At 31.9% G+C, this 18,091-nt stretch overlaps 1 protein-coding gene across 1 annotated transcript; it reads right to left on the bottom strand.

The window, feature by feature from the left end:
* Nucleotides 1-1,618: 1,618 nt before the first annotated feature.
* On the bottom strand, nt 1,619-2,704 carry TRIADDRAFT_18299 (uncharacterized protein; the record flags this gene model as incomplete). Its single annotated transcript, XM_002108324.1, has 1 exon — nt 1,619-2,704. The coding sequence occupies one exon, from the start codon at nt 2,702-2,704 to the stop codon at nt 1,619-1,621; it is 1,086 nt and encodes a 361-aa protein (XP_002108360.1).
* Nucleotides 2,705-18,091: the final 15,387 nt, after the last annotated feature.

Here is an 18,091-nt window from a genome sequence, read left to right as displayed (position 1 = left end):
TTTAGAACTTTCTTTTAGTCAACTATATTAAAATGCCTCAAGATTTCCAGAATAAAGGTGAATAACAAACGATTCTTCTGTATTTATAAAATTGTGTAAATTTACATTTATTGTATCCCTGATAAGTATGCAACGAATAAAGTATTTAATAATGCAGGGTTTAACTATCCTAGTAAGCGATTATATCATATGGTAACTGAGCCCGACTAGAATCGAATCATGACTAAATCTTGCCTAGGCAATATTAAAATTAATGCCAAAAGTCTTCAAATTAAGATCGACTCGGTTAAGTCAACTCTATCTTTATTCATGATCTTTGCCGTTTAATACCCAATATAACTTGATACGAACAAATGCTTCCATTCACACCTTTATAAGCGGAGTAAACTATCTATATGTTTTGAAATATGTAAAATTATTAAGGATAAGATAATCTTTTCTTTGTATTGATCTTATATTCGCTAATATATCTATCGATACTTCGAGTAAAAGTTGCTATTTATTTACAAATAATGATAAAGATAAATCGATAAATCCAGTTTTCATTTCTTGCAGCCAAGCAACTTTTTCAATTGAACTACCTTATATAAATTAATGCACATCTACAATTGATTTATTATTTTGTAATGTTATTTTTAATGGCTAATACTTTCAGCAGTAATAAGACTTTGCATGGAAAAATGATTACTTTACATGACAATTAATTCAACATTGTCAATTGAGAAAGTAAAGTAAGACAGCAAATATTCATCGATAGATGAGAAATTAATAGCAGCTAGAGGCATATTTGATGCAAAGTATAGTTTTCATAATAATGATAAATTAGTCACGACATTAGACTAATGAATAACTAATTCAATTTTTCAACAAAATTTATATTCACTTTTATATGTATACGTGCAATGACATCTATACAGGCATCCTTCTAAAGGATACATCCAATGGAATACAGGATTCATCAATCAAACTAATCCAAGTTGTTATTACAGTATATTCTAACTGAGAGCTGACACCCAACAAATTAGAAAAAATCACCCCTTGGAGGAAACAGATATGTTATTCTCAATTGTGAGTTATTATATAGGATAGTGTTGGATGAATAAACCATTAACAATATTATATTATCAAACTAAAGTGCAAATTGGTGCTAACTTTAGTTTATTATTGCCGGCTTGATAGTACTTTTACAATTTATCATAGTGACAAATGCCCACAATTATCTCGTCAACAAAGGCGATGCATTTAATGATTATAAATAAGATAATTTAAAACTGGAAGCAACTATCTGAAAAATACGATAACGAATACATTATCAAATGTCATGATTCTATTTACTGGTAAGAATGGCCAGCAAATCCGATATAATAGTGAAAATATATATCAATATTGAATTGCCATGATCTAACAATCAACTTTTATTATCTTAAACTACTTTAGTTTAGTAATAATAACGCTTTTTGAAAGGTTACTAGATATACAAATACAATCTGTTATCATTTAATAGAATAGATATTGCTTCCATTAAATCTTTCAGAATATCCTATTTACATATGAAGATTAATTTCGAGAGATATCCGTATTAATTACTAGTCGTACAATTACTATTGCCGAGTAGTTATTAAACTTTAGCTACTTCTGATTGCTGGTTAGAATTAGCCCGCAAGACAGCCAATTTATGGCGCATAATACTTTTTTGCCTTTCCGCATTTCGTGCATTAAAACTGCCAGCCGTCGACGTACGACTGATTGTTCGAGTACGAGAAATGGTATAGGAATGAGTTCGAGTTGATGCGCTATACATTAATTTCATACTTGCTTTAAAGTTTTCATGATATAAACCATAAATAATTGGATTAATAGCAGCACTACAAAATGTTAGCAGGAGGAAATAATTACTCAGTTGTCGTAAATAAGGCACAGTATTTATATTAATTGTACGAAAGACCCGTAAGAGGGTTAAGATACTGTAAGGTGTCCAACAGACATAAAAAGCAGCCACCACCGCAATTAGCATTTTCAAGATTTGCCTTTTCCGCCTAGAATAGAATTTCTTGACTAAGCCATAGCGATGCATACGTTTTGTCTTAATAACATAGATGGCGATGGTAGAATAGAAATAAATTATCATCAAAGATGGACAGATGAAATCAAAGGATAGAACAAAAACGTAATAAATACGGGCTGCAACTAATGAATTCCAGTAGGAATAGCAGAAACCGATGCATGTTGCAGCTGGCTGATAATAGAAATACTCCACAGCATTATTAATTAATGGCACCATCATAACCAAGGACGTTAATATCCAGATGATGCAGACGATAGCAATTGCCCATCGTTTACGAAAGTAATGCCTTTTGAATGGTTTAGCAATAGCAATATATTTATCCACTCCCATGACCACTAAAGTTAGGGATGCATTAGCTAAACAAACCGTTCCTAGATAGCCTTCAATTTTGCATAATGCTGTTCCTAAGATATAACCTAGTGTAAATTGGCGAGCCACTTTCATCGGTACTAGTGATAAAAGTAAGATTAAATCGATAAAGGCTAAATTACATAGGAAAATAGTTGTTGTTGTAATGGCTACCCTTTTAGTCAGGATAATAAAGCAAACCAAGGAATTGCCAACAAAGCCAATAGTAAAGATAACAAAATATAAGACGATTAAGGCAATTCGATCTGGTTCTTGAGGTCCTGCTACCATAATAACATTCTTAGGAGCATTAGGCAGTGAACAGTTTATTATAGGAGGACTAGTTCTAGAAGTAGTCGCATTAAAATTCATCTTCTGGCAATTAGATGATTTCGATGGAATTGATCAGCCGAAAAATGAGTTGAAATTTACCAGAGGATGTCAGTAGAATTAACTTTAGGATCTTTATAAAGTCTTTTTATCTTTTCTTGCTTGGAAAATTTTACGGCCCAACAACGTGAAATACAATGAATGACAGATATTACTGCCAAGGTTGACGGCTAGTATTGAAAGACTTTAGTGTAAATAGCCTTTGAATTCTGGGTAGATAATGTTGACGCTTTCGACTATTTTAAACAATATTTCCAGACACCTTGGTGATTTTAGCTTGTTTGGATAAACAAATCCAAAGCAGGGAGGTGGAGTAAGGGTCAGTACTAATTCGAAAATGATTGATAGACAATTTAATAATTGATTTGGAAAATAGGTGCTACCGAGTACTAATTTTCTCAATAATTCTTTGCAACATTAAGTGAGATTACCTATTTTGTCTCGAGGTAATACAAGGTCTGATTTACCTGAGCTATCAATTCTTGATTTTAGGATAACGCCTATTATTTGGTAATAGCTTTTTGTCCTTTGTCTCAATAATGTTCTAGGTTAAGATGAATGAAGATTAATGAATTCAAACGCTAATATTTGATTTATCTTGATGGAAAAAATGAGCAGCTGGTTGTAACTTTTAACCCGTTCTTGCCGTCTAATTAAGGTTAAAGAGAAATATTAATTAACCATTAATAATATCAACAATTTAACTTATAAGTGATTTATAGTTAAGAGAATATGAAGCTTACGAATATTACTAATATACAGAGCAATAAACAAATATAAATCTTTTCGTGACGAAATCAATTTTGATCAATAGTAACTTATTTCGGCCTATTATTGTGGAAACAGTTTAATTGTTGTACACAATAAATTTCCGATACTATATAAGATTTGCATACATCGAATGCGAATACAGTATAATCGTCATACATTATGCCAACCTTGTATTCTTGTAATGGAAATATTTATTGACTTTTAAGTAAAGTGATTTAACTGTAGTAGCACGATAAACCCTTATGCAAGTGATCCTAATTCCCTATCATTAATCTCATTTAGGCTAAATTAAGCCTTATCACAATGATAATACTGTTCAGCTATTTTATTATTCAGTTTCCATTTAGTATCTATTTCAATTGTAGTACGATAGTATAATATATGGTAGTCATTCAAATTCCCTATTGTGAATCGAATTCAGGCAAATTAAGCCTTATCAAGACGATAATATTGATCAGATATTTCGTTCTTTAGTATCTATTTTAATTGTAGTACGGCGGTATGACATATAATAGTAATTTCAATTGCTGACAAAGAAATTAAAATAAAAGCTAAATGAAGTACTATCACAACGATTATATTGATAAGTTAATGAAATATATTATTAGAGATAGGATAAAATAGCAGCTCAAGAAAAGCTAAAAGTATATGACTTAAACTAATAAGATAATCGAAGATGCCATCGCTTAACCTGGATACAGGAAAGGACCGTGGCAATAGATAGATAGTTGGTGGGGGCCGAAGTCGAAATTTTAATTCTCTGAGAACCATTATTTTGGCGGATTTTACAATTATTCACTATTATTGTAATTTGATTTTTATCAACAGAATCAAAATTAATGATTGACAGAGATAAAGATAGTAGACAACCTTGATGCAATTTAGTCATTAAAAGTGTAAAAATTTGCTGTAAATATCGACGAAATCGCAGCTATAATTTTAAGCATAATGTCAGTCAGAATACTGTGACTATAATGTATCAAGCTGCACTGTAAGATATGGGCAATTATGATTGATATCTGGGATAATTTAATATGAGACTGAAGAAGTTATATCGAACGGCAGGGCGTATGTTTATGTTGCTACTATTCTCCTATACAAGCTGTTGATGACGACAACCAGAATAAATTCATAAATGACTACGATAATTAATCTATCGCGAAATAAGGTCTGCAATAGATCATCATCGTCATATCTTAAACATTCATCATATTGTTTCTATCATCCTTAAACAGCATGCGGCCACCATCAGCTATCGCATCAACTACGAAAGTTAATTAACTAATAACAACAAGGTTTTTATAACAGTTCTCTATCCAATTCCATTGACCTCAAATGTCAGAACGATATAGACTCACTGCAACTCCTATAGGAAATGTCCATGTTTTGCAATCTAATAATGAACTACTTCCTTATCAACAACATGAAGGCAACAGCATCCTACTGAAACAATCAAGGCCAAAATTTTAAATAGCTGATGATTGGTAAGAATATTCTTCATCAAAGGGTCTTTGATGAAGAACAATGCTTTGGCCATCTAATAACCCAACCAGGAGTAAATATACTTTGTCAGGATAGTTCTTATTAGTGTTGTTTGCGAAATCAATTACAGCATAACGCGATATTACTCCATCTAACATTACAGCAAGTGATAACTTTGATAAGATGTGATTGGATAGGTAGATATCGAAAACAAATTAATATATACAGTATATGCAATATCGGAGTAGTTCTAAACGATTAAATTAATAGCTTAGACCTTTACTTTCTTCATTGATCGCTGAGACAATTAAAACAATGTTATTTGATTATTTTATCGGATTCATAAAGTTTGCATCAGTGCTAATCTATTACTTCCGTAACGTATTTCTGATAAAAATTGAGGAGTAAGCAACGACTGCGTATCCTATTTTATGCATTATGAAACGCTGTAATGTAGTTGTAAGGGAAGGGATATAATTAAAAATATGACGTAGAATATCGTAAGATAATAAAGATATATTAGCTAATTGTTTTACCCTGTTTTAAAAAGTTTTAAAATAGCACTAATCTACTCTTCCGCATCGATTTGCTGATGAAAACAGAAGAATAAATACGTAATGATTGTCCCTTTTTATAGACCAAAGATGCCGCTACGAAGTCGTAAGGAAAGGAAAATTATGTAAAGTATTGAGTATAATATTGCCTTCGTACGCGTATAGAGCGAAATAAACATTCCAATAATTATATAATTAATTGGAAAGGCAGCGATGCGATTGTTGAGGAAGATTAATATAAACTCTAATGTCTGCGATGGCCAACAACAAGAGCTCATTAACAGACTGGTTGATAGAGGATATTCAACTGCTGTTGACCGATTTCATTCTAAACAATCCTCTTAACCGAGCGCATAAGGAAAATTGATCGTCAAGGAGAGCAGATTAAAGCAGAAAATGCAAACTTTATTAGCATTAGACTGATTAAAATCCTGTGATGATCTTAAACAGGCAAACTAACTCAATTTATGATGTAGCACCTCCTGCTATGCTTGATTGGATATCTTATGCCAACAAATAGCTATTCAACTACTCCTAGATCTATGTTTTATCATACTATTGGAGAACATCCTAACTGAATTGCTAGTTTAAGGTTTACCAATCTTAAGGGCTGCATCGCTTATTCAATGAGAACGAAATTACCGACATTCAGGTCGCTATTTTACAAAGACATTGGGTAATTTGCTAGTAAAATTGAGCATCATCTACTACAGTAACTGGACATTAAATGACATGCACTACCCCTATATTATTTCTTCTCCATATTTTGCCGTGATATGAGCAGACATACTAGCGAAATTGAAGATCTAGCTACGTCTACTAAGACAACTAAATATCTAATCCCAATCATTACCAGTCCAACGGCAGTACTTCTAAATTAATCTTCCACACCGGTATTAGTGAATACTCGAACGAAATTGTGTAACTTCTGTTGAAGTAAGTGGATATTTAATGATCGCGTAAACTAGTTGACTAGTTTCGGATTATTGTTTAAGCACGATGCTAAAAATACAGTAACTTAGTTGGTATATATGATCTACTTCATAATATCGATATCCTCTTATTGCTATACACTGTCATCAACAAAATTCAGATCCATGAAGAAACATTATCGACTTTCGTCGGCTAATGTATAGGTTTATTCTCTGATAGACAGCAAATCGATTTTACTCCAGGCAGCTATATATAGGACTACCGACTTTGATGAAGACAAAATAATTACATAATGTTATTCCCCTATTATAAATACGATGACGATAGCAAATAAAATGTAATTAAAGAAAAATTTTTCATAGCCTTAATTGGTTCTTGCCACAGTCGATAGAATCTTATATGAAATAGGAAAAGATTGGGTAAATGGCAAAAAAAATTGGAAAATATTAATATTAGATCACCGGTGTCGTTGTAATTAGCTTGATTGATTAATGATATCATTGATGATTTAATGACAGTAATTAAGACATAACGACTATAAGATGTGGACGAGATATCTGAAAGAAAACTTTTGGAGATTAATTTCAAAAGATAATGATACCCCGGTTAAATCTTTAATATTTGAAGTTCTTGCATTTTTAAACGATTTAACTAAAGTAATGCCGTTCTTTTCATGAGCGAGCTTACTGATCACTCCTCATATTAAATTAAAATTGAAGCATTTTAGTTGAATAAGATCAGTTTCGTCTTCCTTTAGGATATGGTAAATCTTACTAGAAGAAGGAAAGCATGTCTCGTTCTTTTCATGAGTGAGATCATTGATTATTCCTGTATTAAACTAGAATTAATTTTAACTTGGATGTCAAAATAAGATCCATTTCGTCTTTCTTTATTTTACAACAATCCAGACTGGAAGAAAGAATGCCTATGTTCAATCGATGAACGAGATCATCGATGACTCGTCTACAAAGCTAAACTTGCTTTAAACTTGCATTTTCTCGCCTTTCTTTAAAAGATGGCACTTCTCATTGGAAGATGGAAAGCATGCAAACAATTTTATTGATTCCACTCTTAAGGACAAAGTTTACAATCACTTGGAAACCAGTGCAGAAGGTTAAAAAAATGAACGTAGATCCATTTTCTCTCTTTACGTCTTGCCGTTTTACTACTGATTTAAGAAAGACTGCCCATCTTCTATTTTAGCTACTACTTTGTTCGCCTAGCATAGACGACATTGGATACGGTAACTGCTGATCAATGATTAGGAAAAAGATAGAGCGTAAAATCCCATTGGCGATTTAGTAGCAGACATGAAACAGATTAGATAGATGCGATTATTTCACTCTCACTCTAAATCCAGCATAATTTAAAAATAAGAATCACTTGTCGACGATATCCTACTCTATTTACAAGCTGAGCCATTTGCAATCGATTGCAAATGGATTGAAAAGAAAACTTGCTAGAATTATCTATCTATTAGTTCAGCATAGATTTCGTCTGCAGAAGAGTTTTCAGGCTATGCTGGGCTGAAATATATGACTGTTAACTAGTAGAAAGTGGAAAACCTGTAATTATCAAACGACTAGATCAGATGAAATCATTGCTTAACGGAAAATAAAAATGCGCTTCTACGTGAAATCAGATGAATGGAATAAGAGAACGCCGTGATGCGGACAAATTACTTGTCTACCTATTTCTCATGATTAATCTAATAAAAGAAACATCTATTCATTAGCTCTGCACAGATCCCATCTGCAGAAAGTATTTTCAAGCTATGCTAGAGTGGAAACTCAGCTTGTAAACTAAATTAAAATATGTCATCAATAAGATAAAATCACTCTTTCATTAACGGAAAATGAAAATACATTTTGAAGTAAAATCAAGTGGATGGAATGAAGTAATACTGTAATGGGAACAAACTACTTGTCTACCTCTTTTTCCATATTATCATGCTCACCTTGACTTTTTCGTCTTGCTTGATTCCAAGGAATGGCAATCAATTTACTGGCTAAGCAATATCCAAGCAAAGTCGATCAGTACTGCTCGATCGACTTTCAACAATGGCTCACCACTTGTTTGGTTATGATTAAATGTAGAAGAAATTAGCAGAGTGTAATTATCTGATTGGAGCTTGTTATTGACGTGGATTTTCTTGACCAGTATAATGCTACTTTTAAGTTAATCCTGTTTTTTCAAATGGCCAGCCCTCTTGTTCAGCATGATAATAAGAATTATGAAGTCATCAAGTGGTAGACAATCTAGATACAATTGTTTGATGAACAACAGGAGGTATAATAAGTCATCAAGTAGATGTGGGTTAAAATAATAACAGCAGAATAAGTCAACAAACAGACAAAAGATGCAATTCATTAACTGGAGGAAATAGTAGAGATTTCCCATCATTAAGGATACAATAAATGAATTGATAAATCGACAGTATGATATGTTGATCAATTAAACAATCTTTTCCATCAAAAATAAAGTTAAATTATTAATCGCAATCTATGTCATCAAAAGATTGTAAAGTCTAAATGAGAATAACGTCCATTAAATGAAATCAAGAATGAATTGTCTTGAAATAATTTTTGCACTAGCAAAGTGGATATTTTATCAAGATTTAATCCGTTTATACACGAGGAAGAATAAAGCTGCAATTACGTTATCTATCAGCCCATAATAGATATTGGAATTGTACAGTTGATAGTAGAATAAAGCAAGGTATCATGAATAAGAAAAATTGCTGCCCGTTTTCAACAGCAATATAATCGTATTGTCAAGTGACTCTAAATGTTATTGACAACAAGACCGATCTCATGTGGATCGAATGAAATCGAATTATTGGACCAGATCATTATGCATTGCAAGAGTTCATTAAGATATTTCATCCAAGGTTTTTCGCTAACAAATCGAATCTAGTTTAATTCACTAAATATAGAATCGTGGCAAAGATAAGGATGCATTACAAGAGTGACTAATTCAGCAGGACATTAACTTCATCTAGAAATCTCATCTAATCTTGTCGACAAAAAATCAGTTCTAGTGTTGATCAGCATCAAGATCGAATCATGGCTTAAACAGAATCCTGCTTTTCTAGAGTAGATAGTTTATCTAATATTGTGGACAAAAAATTAAATCTAGTGAAGATCAATGATTGATATCGAGTCTTTGCACTCGATGATGATACATTGCCAAGAATGGATATTTCTTAGATGTTCATTTAATCCAATATTAGCGATAAAAATTAAATAGACATTAGATGAATCGATGACGATTTTTGTGAAAAATACTCTTACGTGACAAGAGTAAATACGTAGATCATCCAATGTTGTCGACAAAAATTAATTTTAGTGTAGATCCATAAATTGTGGCACAAGTATGCACTACAAGTGTAGCTATTTGATCAAGATGTAGTAGGTTAAAATGTGCATAGATAGAGTAAAATGCCTTGAAGTAATCCTCAACGAGAAGCGAGGCTTAAGAAGCATTGTCAAACATCATCGATCCACATAGCGCATTGTATAGTTGATGATCAAATTGTTGACAAAAAGATCAAATGTACTGCAGACTTATTAATGTTAACACTTTGAAGAATATAATCGTTCGTTGCAATAGTAGCTATTTAGTTCGGATACCATAAATTAAAATCGAAATAATAAAAATTAACTTCATATTCCTGTTATGGCAATAATATTGGCAGTAGTCTCAGCGTTGAAATATGGATATTACGGTAAATAAAACTCGTTTAGGAGAAGGAAAAGTACCACCATCAATAATTGCGTTTTTCAATAATAATTTAAAGAAACCATTATTGACAACAGATTGCATCGATCAACATTTATCATAAGCGTAGGAATGATAACATATCAGCCGAATTACGTTGACAACCTAATGAAGTAAATTTTGTATACGGTAATCGACAAGGTGACGAGATAATTTGCTTTTAAAATAAAACTGATAGTAACAAAAACAATATCACCATGAGAATACACAATATTGTCAAGTTGAAAATGGCTACAGATGGCAGCCCCTTAACAACATCAATAGCCATTTCAATTTACAGACTGTAAACAGACTTAATCCTCGTTTAAAGAGCATCATTTTTGACCCTAGTAAAGACTGTCTCATTCTTCATCATCATTAATTTAACTGAAGAATCTGGCCTAGTCAACCATTTCAAAGAATTGATTTAATTAAACAACAATATTTTCAAATTAAGGAAAGAAAAATGAGACAATATAATTAGAAGGTTAGAGGGGGTTTTCATCTTCTTCTTTGCCCTTCTACTATAATAATATACAGGTATAAGCAGGAGCAATACGGCTTCCATTACTCCCATTGCAGTTTACTCTCTAATCAGTGCCAACTCTCTATTTGTCAAATCTATTTAAACTATTCTTTATGGTGATATTATTGTTTTATTCATGATCGACTGAGGTCTTGAATAGAAAATAAATTTTTATTATTATTCTGTTATGCATCATTATGATGAGAGAAGAGAACAATTCAAGGTTTAAACAGGCAGATTTTTTCATGCTGAATAAGTAATCTTCATCAATCAAGAATAATCAATACGATTGTTAACTGATGGGAGTATTGGTTTCAAATCCATCTTGCATCCTGTTGGTTCACACTTAAAATGGATTGATATTTTATTTAAGTTTGATCACACTTGTGTTAATTAATCATGGATACCATTCCCCTTTCGTAACTTAAGCTAACACCGCCGTAATAAACATCGACGATTATCGTTTAACATCAATGCTAATTCTATTTCTAACCGAGCCAGAAGATTGTTAAATGCTTACAAGACGAACACTTTCCAACACCAGACTTATTCATATACGTTGGATAGAAAGATACCTTGAGGCATTTATTAGGTTGTTGATTTTAATTTACGGCTCATATTTTCTATTTTTAATCAAAACGACAGTTTAAAGGACAGTTTTATCGAAATTTGCATCATTAGGCTCACTAATATACGTTGTCATTCCCATAAAAATAGTATAAAATTATAAAGTATAATTCCCGTAAAAATGATAACAAAAAAATTTCTAAGCATGATTGAGTCCGTTGTTAAAGCAATCAGATACTTTCTCCAACTCTTAAGGAGAGAGAGAGTTAATTCTAGATGTTCCTAGTCTAGACCGTATAGCAATGAACTTTATTCAAATAAATTAGTTGTTATACAATTAAGCGGCAATAAAAAGCTCTAAAGGACGAATGTCTCAATTTTTTACTTACTCAATCAATAATGCCTATACTACGAAATAAATAATAAATAAATTCCATTTTTTATCGAGTTGTTCATGGAATGTTAGATTATTCATTCAATTTTTTAAGCTTATTAAGCTTAAAATCAATATTAACAAGTTTCTATCGCATTGCTTCTATTCATCCATAGATGAGAATGGTTGCATCTTACCTGATCAATTCCGTAATATCTTTATTCTCTCCCCGTATTTAAAGTAGATATGTAGATATACAAACTAGCTTCAAATTAATCCCCTCCCCCAAGAGACCTAAATGCTTTCTTAACCTAAAAGATAGATCTCTTGTTACAATCCTACCTTCTACATGATAATTTATCGCATTTATAGAAACATTAGCAAATAACTAGAGTGTTTACCATCTGGGCTCCCCATTTGCATGTTAAAAATTAATCTTGATCTATCTGTAATCGCAACCCATGATGTCAGAAATGAAAATAATTATGGCCATTCAATTCAGCAGGTACTGATCAACATTGAGCATAATAGTAATCGAAAATTTCTTCCTGTAGTAGGCTGGCAGGCAAGATCACAGCTCGCTCAAGTTATCACACATTATTTTACAACCTGAAATTAAGGGAAATAATTCTATTGGAAATGGATATTGGATTCTACCTCCTTTCACTATTATAACGCGGGTAGGAGAACTATATCCAAAAAGTGATTCTAAAGTTTCTGGAATCTCATCGCAAGAGTTACATAGAATAGGGTAATTGAAATTCATTCATTCCGTCTATGACATTGTTATCCGTAGCTGAAAGTCAAGATAGCCTCAAAAATGATTCATTAGTTTCTATGCAATTTAATGATCATTTGTAGTAATGAATATCCTTCATCCAATCTACAAATGGTACAATAATTATTCATATTTGTATATGAGAGATTATTATACTTGCCTTCTCTATTTTTAATTTCATGTCTTGCATTAATTGATCTTGCAGTTTTATTTTTTTAAATTTTGTCTATGATAACTTCAATCTGCTACTAATCATCCCTCCTGTTAAATAATTACTTCCTAAAAGCTTAAATAATTATTGTAGGTCTTTTGAAACTAGCTGTCAAATTTCCAAGTTGATACCACGCAAGAGGTTTAGATGGCTGAACTTTAACCTTACTTTTGATTACAGGTTCTAGCATATTTTACAGAAAATCTAAGCATAATATAGCTTGAATAGCCATCAATGTGTTTTTATATAATTAAGAATAATTTCAAATTAATTTAATATTGATTTTATTTTGTTACGGTTGTAGTACCATCGTATCAAATTCTAAGTTAATGAACCATCATAAGAAAAGAGAAACGATCAGCATCCTCTTTTCTAAATCAACTTTATTCCACCTTGATGTATCACGTCTAACGTAGTCCCGGTTTCGATTCCTATTTATAAATTTCTCATATCCAATAATTATTATTATCTTACTTATTAATTGAATCTAAGCGTTACAGGCTAATTATTTCTATCTTCAATTTTAATAATTTCGCTTGGTTGGATTTTTATTATGATTGCAATACTGATCATGTCGAATTTTAAATTAAACTGTTTGGAGAAGAAAAGGTCAATATTGTCCTTACTAACTCAGTCCAGTTTCATCTTTATTGCATATCACTTTATTCCTTCCATTCAATTTTCAACTCTTACCTCGCGCACGTTTACATCAAAATTTACGAAAGCAATCAGTAAGATTGCTCAAGAATAAATAGCTGATTCCACATGATTGCATTTATTAGAAGACGGTGTTTATTTTACGCAGAATTAGTTCCTAGCCTAAGCAATCAGAGATTTCCTATTCTTAGGCTTGATTCTATTACTTTCTGCACCTGACTGATTGCATTCAGTGTAATTTCCAAAAAATGGACAAAGTCTGATCTGTCGTAAATCAGCAATGATGGATATTTCCTTGTTTAAAGAAGTATTTTTTATCGTCTACTCGATTTATCCATTCTAATTCCAGTATCCTATTCTATTCTTTCTCATCTTAAAATGCGAGAAAGAATCAACCAGATTGGCTCAGGAAATGAATTGTTGTCGATTTAATGGAACTTAAATTTAACAGTAAACTGTATTTGCCCTGTATCGAATTAGCTATTTCAAGCAATCGACCATTTCCTGTGAGTCTATCATGGCGTATCGAACCCGCTATTGATTAGCATTATGTTGAAAGATGACATTGATTGTGCTAAACGAAGGATGTCGATTTAGATTCAATCGATGTAAGATGATTATCAACATGAAAATTATTGTCGCCATCATCAGACAATTTATTAGAATATTATCTTGATGGACATGTTTATAACTCTTTAACGCAGATAGACTGACATCTTTTAATGTCCGTGCAGAATAATTGCAGTCTATTTTTTCAATATTGTAACGAAGAATATCATCATCAACTAGGTAAGAACTAATCTATGTTAATAGATTGACGTCATGATCGATTGTAGATACTACAGCCTAGGTCAAGACATGATCTCTTGTAAAAGTAACTCTTGCGATGAGATGAATAGAATCAAGTGATGATCTGCGATATAGGAGCTACACTGATGATGTCCATAAAGTAAAGATCAGATTATTGTTGAAGATGTTTACATTTAATTAACATCCAATTATACAATATCGCCTGTCTATTTTCAGGTTTAATTCATTGTCTATTCAATCAGCAAGAACAATTAATCACCACTATTTTTCTTTCGAACAATATATACTGATTAAGATGCTACTCTCTCGTATTGCAATCACTATGCGCTAACCATTTTCAGCATCAATGTAGAATAGTTCGATCACATAACAGGCCATCAACTCGTTTATGACTAATATTTCATGTCTAATTTATTGCTTTTACTTTATTCCATCCATTCTACGGATATATTTTAGTTAATATTATTGTGCAATTCATTTTGGTGGTTGAGTCGAATGGAATACTTTTTCAAACCCATCGATACTGATTGTCTGCTATTATTAAAATAATAGTGAAAAATTAATCAGATCATGAAGATTTTCTTCGCCATGTAATGATCACGATGTTACTCTCTCACCTGGCAACCACGGTGTATTTATTCATTTTCAGTATCAATACAGAATTGTTTGAGCTTGTTAGAAGCCATCAACTCGATCATGAGCGATATCTTATTAGTGACTTCTTGTTTTTGGCATTATTGTATTACGCTAGTATGCAAGCTAATAGTATTTGATAACTCGTTTTGATGCATGAGTTAGATGGTATAATTTTCAAGCCCATCGATAGTGATTCTCTACTTTTATTAAAGTAATAGTAAAAATTAATCTAATGTGGATTTTCTTCGCCTACGCTCTACAATAGTTCCAGATGATGCACATTTTTGTATGACAAGGTGTAGCATTGACAATTACTTGGAGATTGTTAGATAATTGTTATGATATTCAGTAGTAGTACGCTTCATTAAAATTAAGCTTTGGTTACGGTTTGAGCTATATGGTTTATAAACAAGTATGAAATTTATTGCGAATAACTTCTACTAGTATTTTATATAATCTCTGATCAAATCTCCTCCCACGTTCTGCTTGATAAAAAACAGATCTGATTTTTTTAATATTTCTACAAATTTTAGACACAACTACACCATTCAATAATCTCATACTATATCTATGCTTTCTATACTATGCTTATCAAGATGAATTTATTTATTCCTACCACTACTCGCCAATTTTTAAGATAAATCTTGATATTCCCCGAACTATTTGCTCCATAATATAGAACACATACTATTTGTAATGGATTCAACTTTGACGGGTATTCCTGCCTTAGATAGTCCTACGTTATTATGCCACCTCCTATTTACTTGTGCGGCTTTAGTCGATCATTAAATTAGTTTGCCCACATAGCGCATAATGAATTCAGAATTTTATGATTGATTATCTTCGACACATGTAATATATTTGTATAGCCTACATCCAATCTCTCAATAAATTATTTCGCCCACACAGAGCATAATAAAATAAAGTGAGATGATGATTTGTATTGATTTTGAGGAGCATAAAGCTATAATTCAATCTGCTATTGACAAATGTGATTCATACAGCTTATAGAACAAGATTTAAGATGAATAGCTATATCTAAATAGTCAAGACGCAGGTACTCTTTTAATATACTTCAGATAAAATTCATTTCGCCAATAATTAAATTATATTCGACGATTTAGGGATCCATTTAAATAACGACATTACTATAATTTGATCTCTTTTGCTCCATAATGTCGTACATAAAGAGATATAACTGATTCCGAGTAATTAATATTTTTCTATACATTCAAGATGGTCATACGGCTATTAAAAATCCCTTATCCAATTACATGTCTGCATGCCGCATAATAAATTGATGATCATATGATGGCATTTATTTCAATTCGTAGTATAGGAGAAATTTTTAGGACTTCAATTCAACCCTGTGCAAATCAGATCACCTACATACTGCGTACTTGAACTTGAAAAGCTATTTGTTTCCGAACACATTTAATTATTTTTCTATATATTTAATTTTAATTAATCAATTAATTTAAATTCCATCATAATTAATAACTACTCCAGACTAAGTGAAATCGATTTGGGTTACGACAGTAACTGTTTTTACGTTTTGATGATACATCTACAGACTGCTTATTCTGTTATCTCAATTAATACCACTTTGGATCAAGGTGCTCCATTCCTATCTTTCTATGCTAACATATTGTATAATGCTTGCTCTTAGTTAATATCTCTATAATATCTTTTCTAGCCGATACATTTAAAGTAGAAGTATTACTGTCTTATACTATCAGAATTTCTGTGCTTACCATGTATTTTTCCAATTCCTTTACTACTATTTGTGTGTATGAACTTACTATTTCTGCTGCAGAGAAGTATATATCATGACAAAGACACTTCGCACCTGATACTATGTCTAAATTAAAAACTGATTTATCTAGCAGGGCCTAAGGTAGTGGAGATTTAATTCAGGTCTGTCATCTTTGAAAAGCATGAGCTGAAGTATTGACGAAACTGAGCTAACTATATCAATACTTTTCGAATAATTATTACAATTATAAATACATTTAATATTAATTAATATCGATGACTTTAATAGCCTTACTTTTATCTTGCTTAAGTGCTGTACTTCTGGCCTGAAACATGCTGTATGATACATTCCTCAAGATCGATTCCATAAATACAAATAGGTACAAATGGCTATTATTACTGTAGTAACTCAGCTAGAGCTACCTAAATTGATTTGCTAAGTGCATTTTTAGTCACGATCCATGTTAAATTTAATCCCGTAATATTACGCACGCGGACGATAGTCTCCAGTTTAAATTTCTTATTGCAACTGTATATAAATCAATGTTAGATAAATCGATCCCGAGCATACCAATAAAAAAATTGGATTAATTTTACGAATATACGGTAATACACTAGAACGCTCTTTTTAATTTGAGGTTTAAGTTTAGTTAAATAATCACGCCGACATAGTATGTCTGGGCACTACTATTCGCCTGAAATATAAATTATTCACGAAATTTTATAATGCAAGGATACAAAAGCAATTTAATGAATTTAACCCACCTTCAAGACAAGATTACATATATTGCTGATTCTGAGCGTTGGAAATTATTGATGCGTTCTTATTAATACATTTCATGCGTAATTAACTTGCTTCATAAATAACTGTTACGCGCTGATTGGGCGAAAATGTAGATAAAATTAGATGAAAATTTTTTTATCATGCCTTATGAAAATCAGCTTTAATGCAATCGCCAACTACATCATGTTTCATCGTATATTTATATCTTAGGAAATTAAGCAATGCAAAATTCCATACTAAGAGCAATTAAGAACGTCAACAGCGGTGAGATCCAATTTGGAATTTTAAATCCTATTCTTTAGTTTCCTACTATAATGCTCATTTTGAATTGACTGATCAATTCATGAACTTCACCATGTCTACAAGGAGTAAAGTTGAATTAATATGCTTATTTCCATCCTAATTTCCTTCCTTTAGAGATCGAAGTGCACGGTTCAAAAGTCTAATTGTTGTTTTGCAACTTTTTAGGAACTTGTCAGTACAGTATCGTGATCAAATTCACGAGCTCGATCATGCCTACTCAGAGCAAAGATAAACAAATTTGCCTATTTCAAGTTCCTTCTCCTAGAGAGCGGAATACTCGGTTCAAAAGTCCACTCGTCATGGTATAACCTTTAATGACTTATAAGTGCAAAGTCGTGGTTGAACTCACTAATTTCACCGTTTCTATAAGTAGTAACGTTAATCGAACA

Source organism: Trichoplax adhaerens, genomic scaffold (assembly GCF_000150275.1).
Source record: "Trichoplax adhaerens TRIADscaffold_1 genomic scaffold, whole genome shotgun sequence".
Classification (NCBI taxonomy): Eukaryota; Metazoa; Placozoa; class Uniplacotomia; order Trichoplacea; family Trichoplacidae; genus Trichoplax; species Trichoplax adhaerens.
Note: the sequence above shows the minus strand (reverse complement) of the source record. Positions and strands in the feature narration are given on the sequence as shown.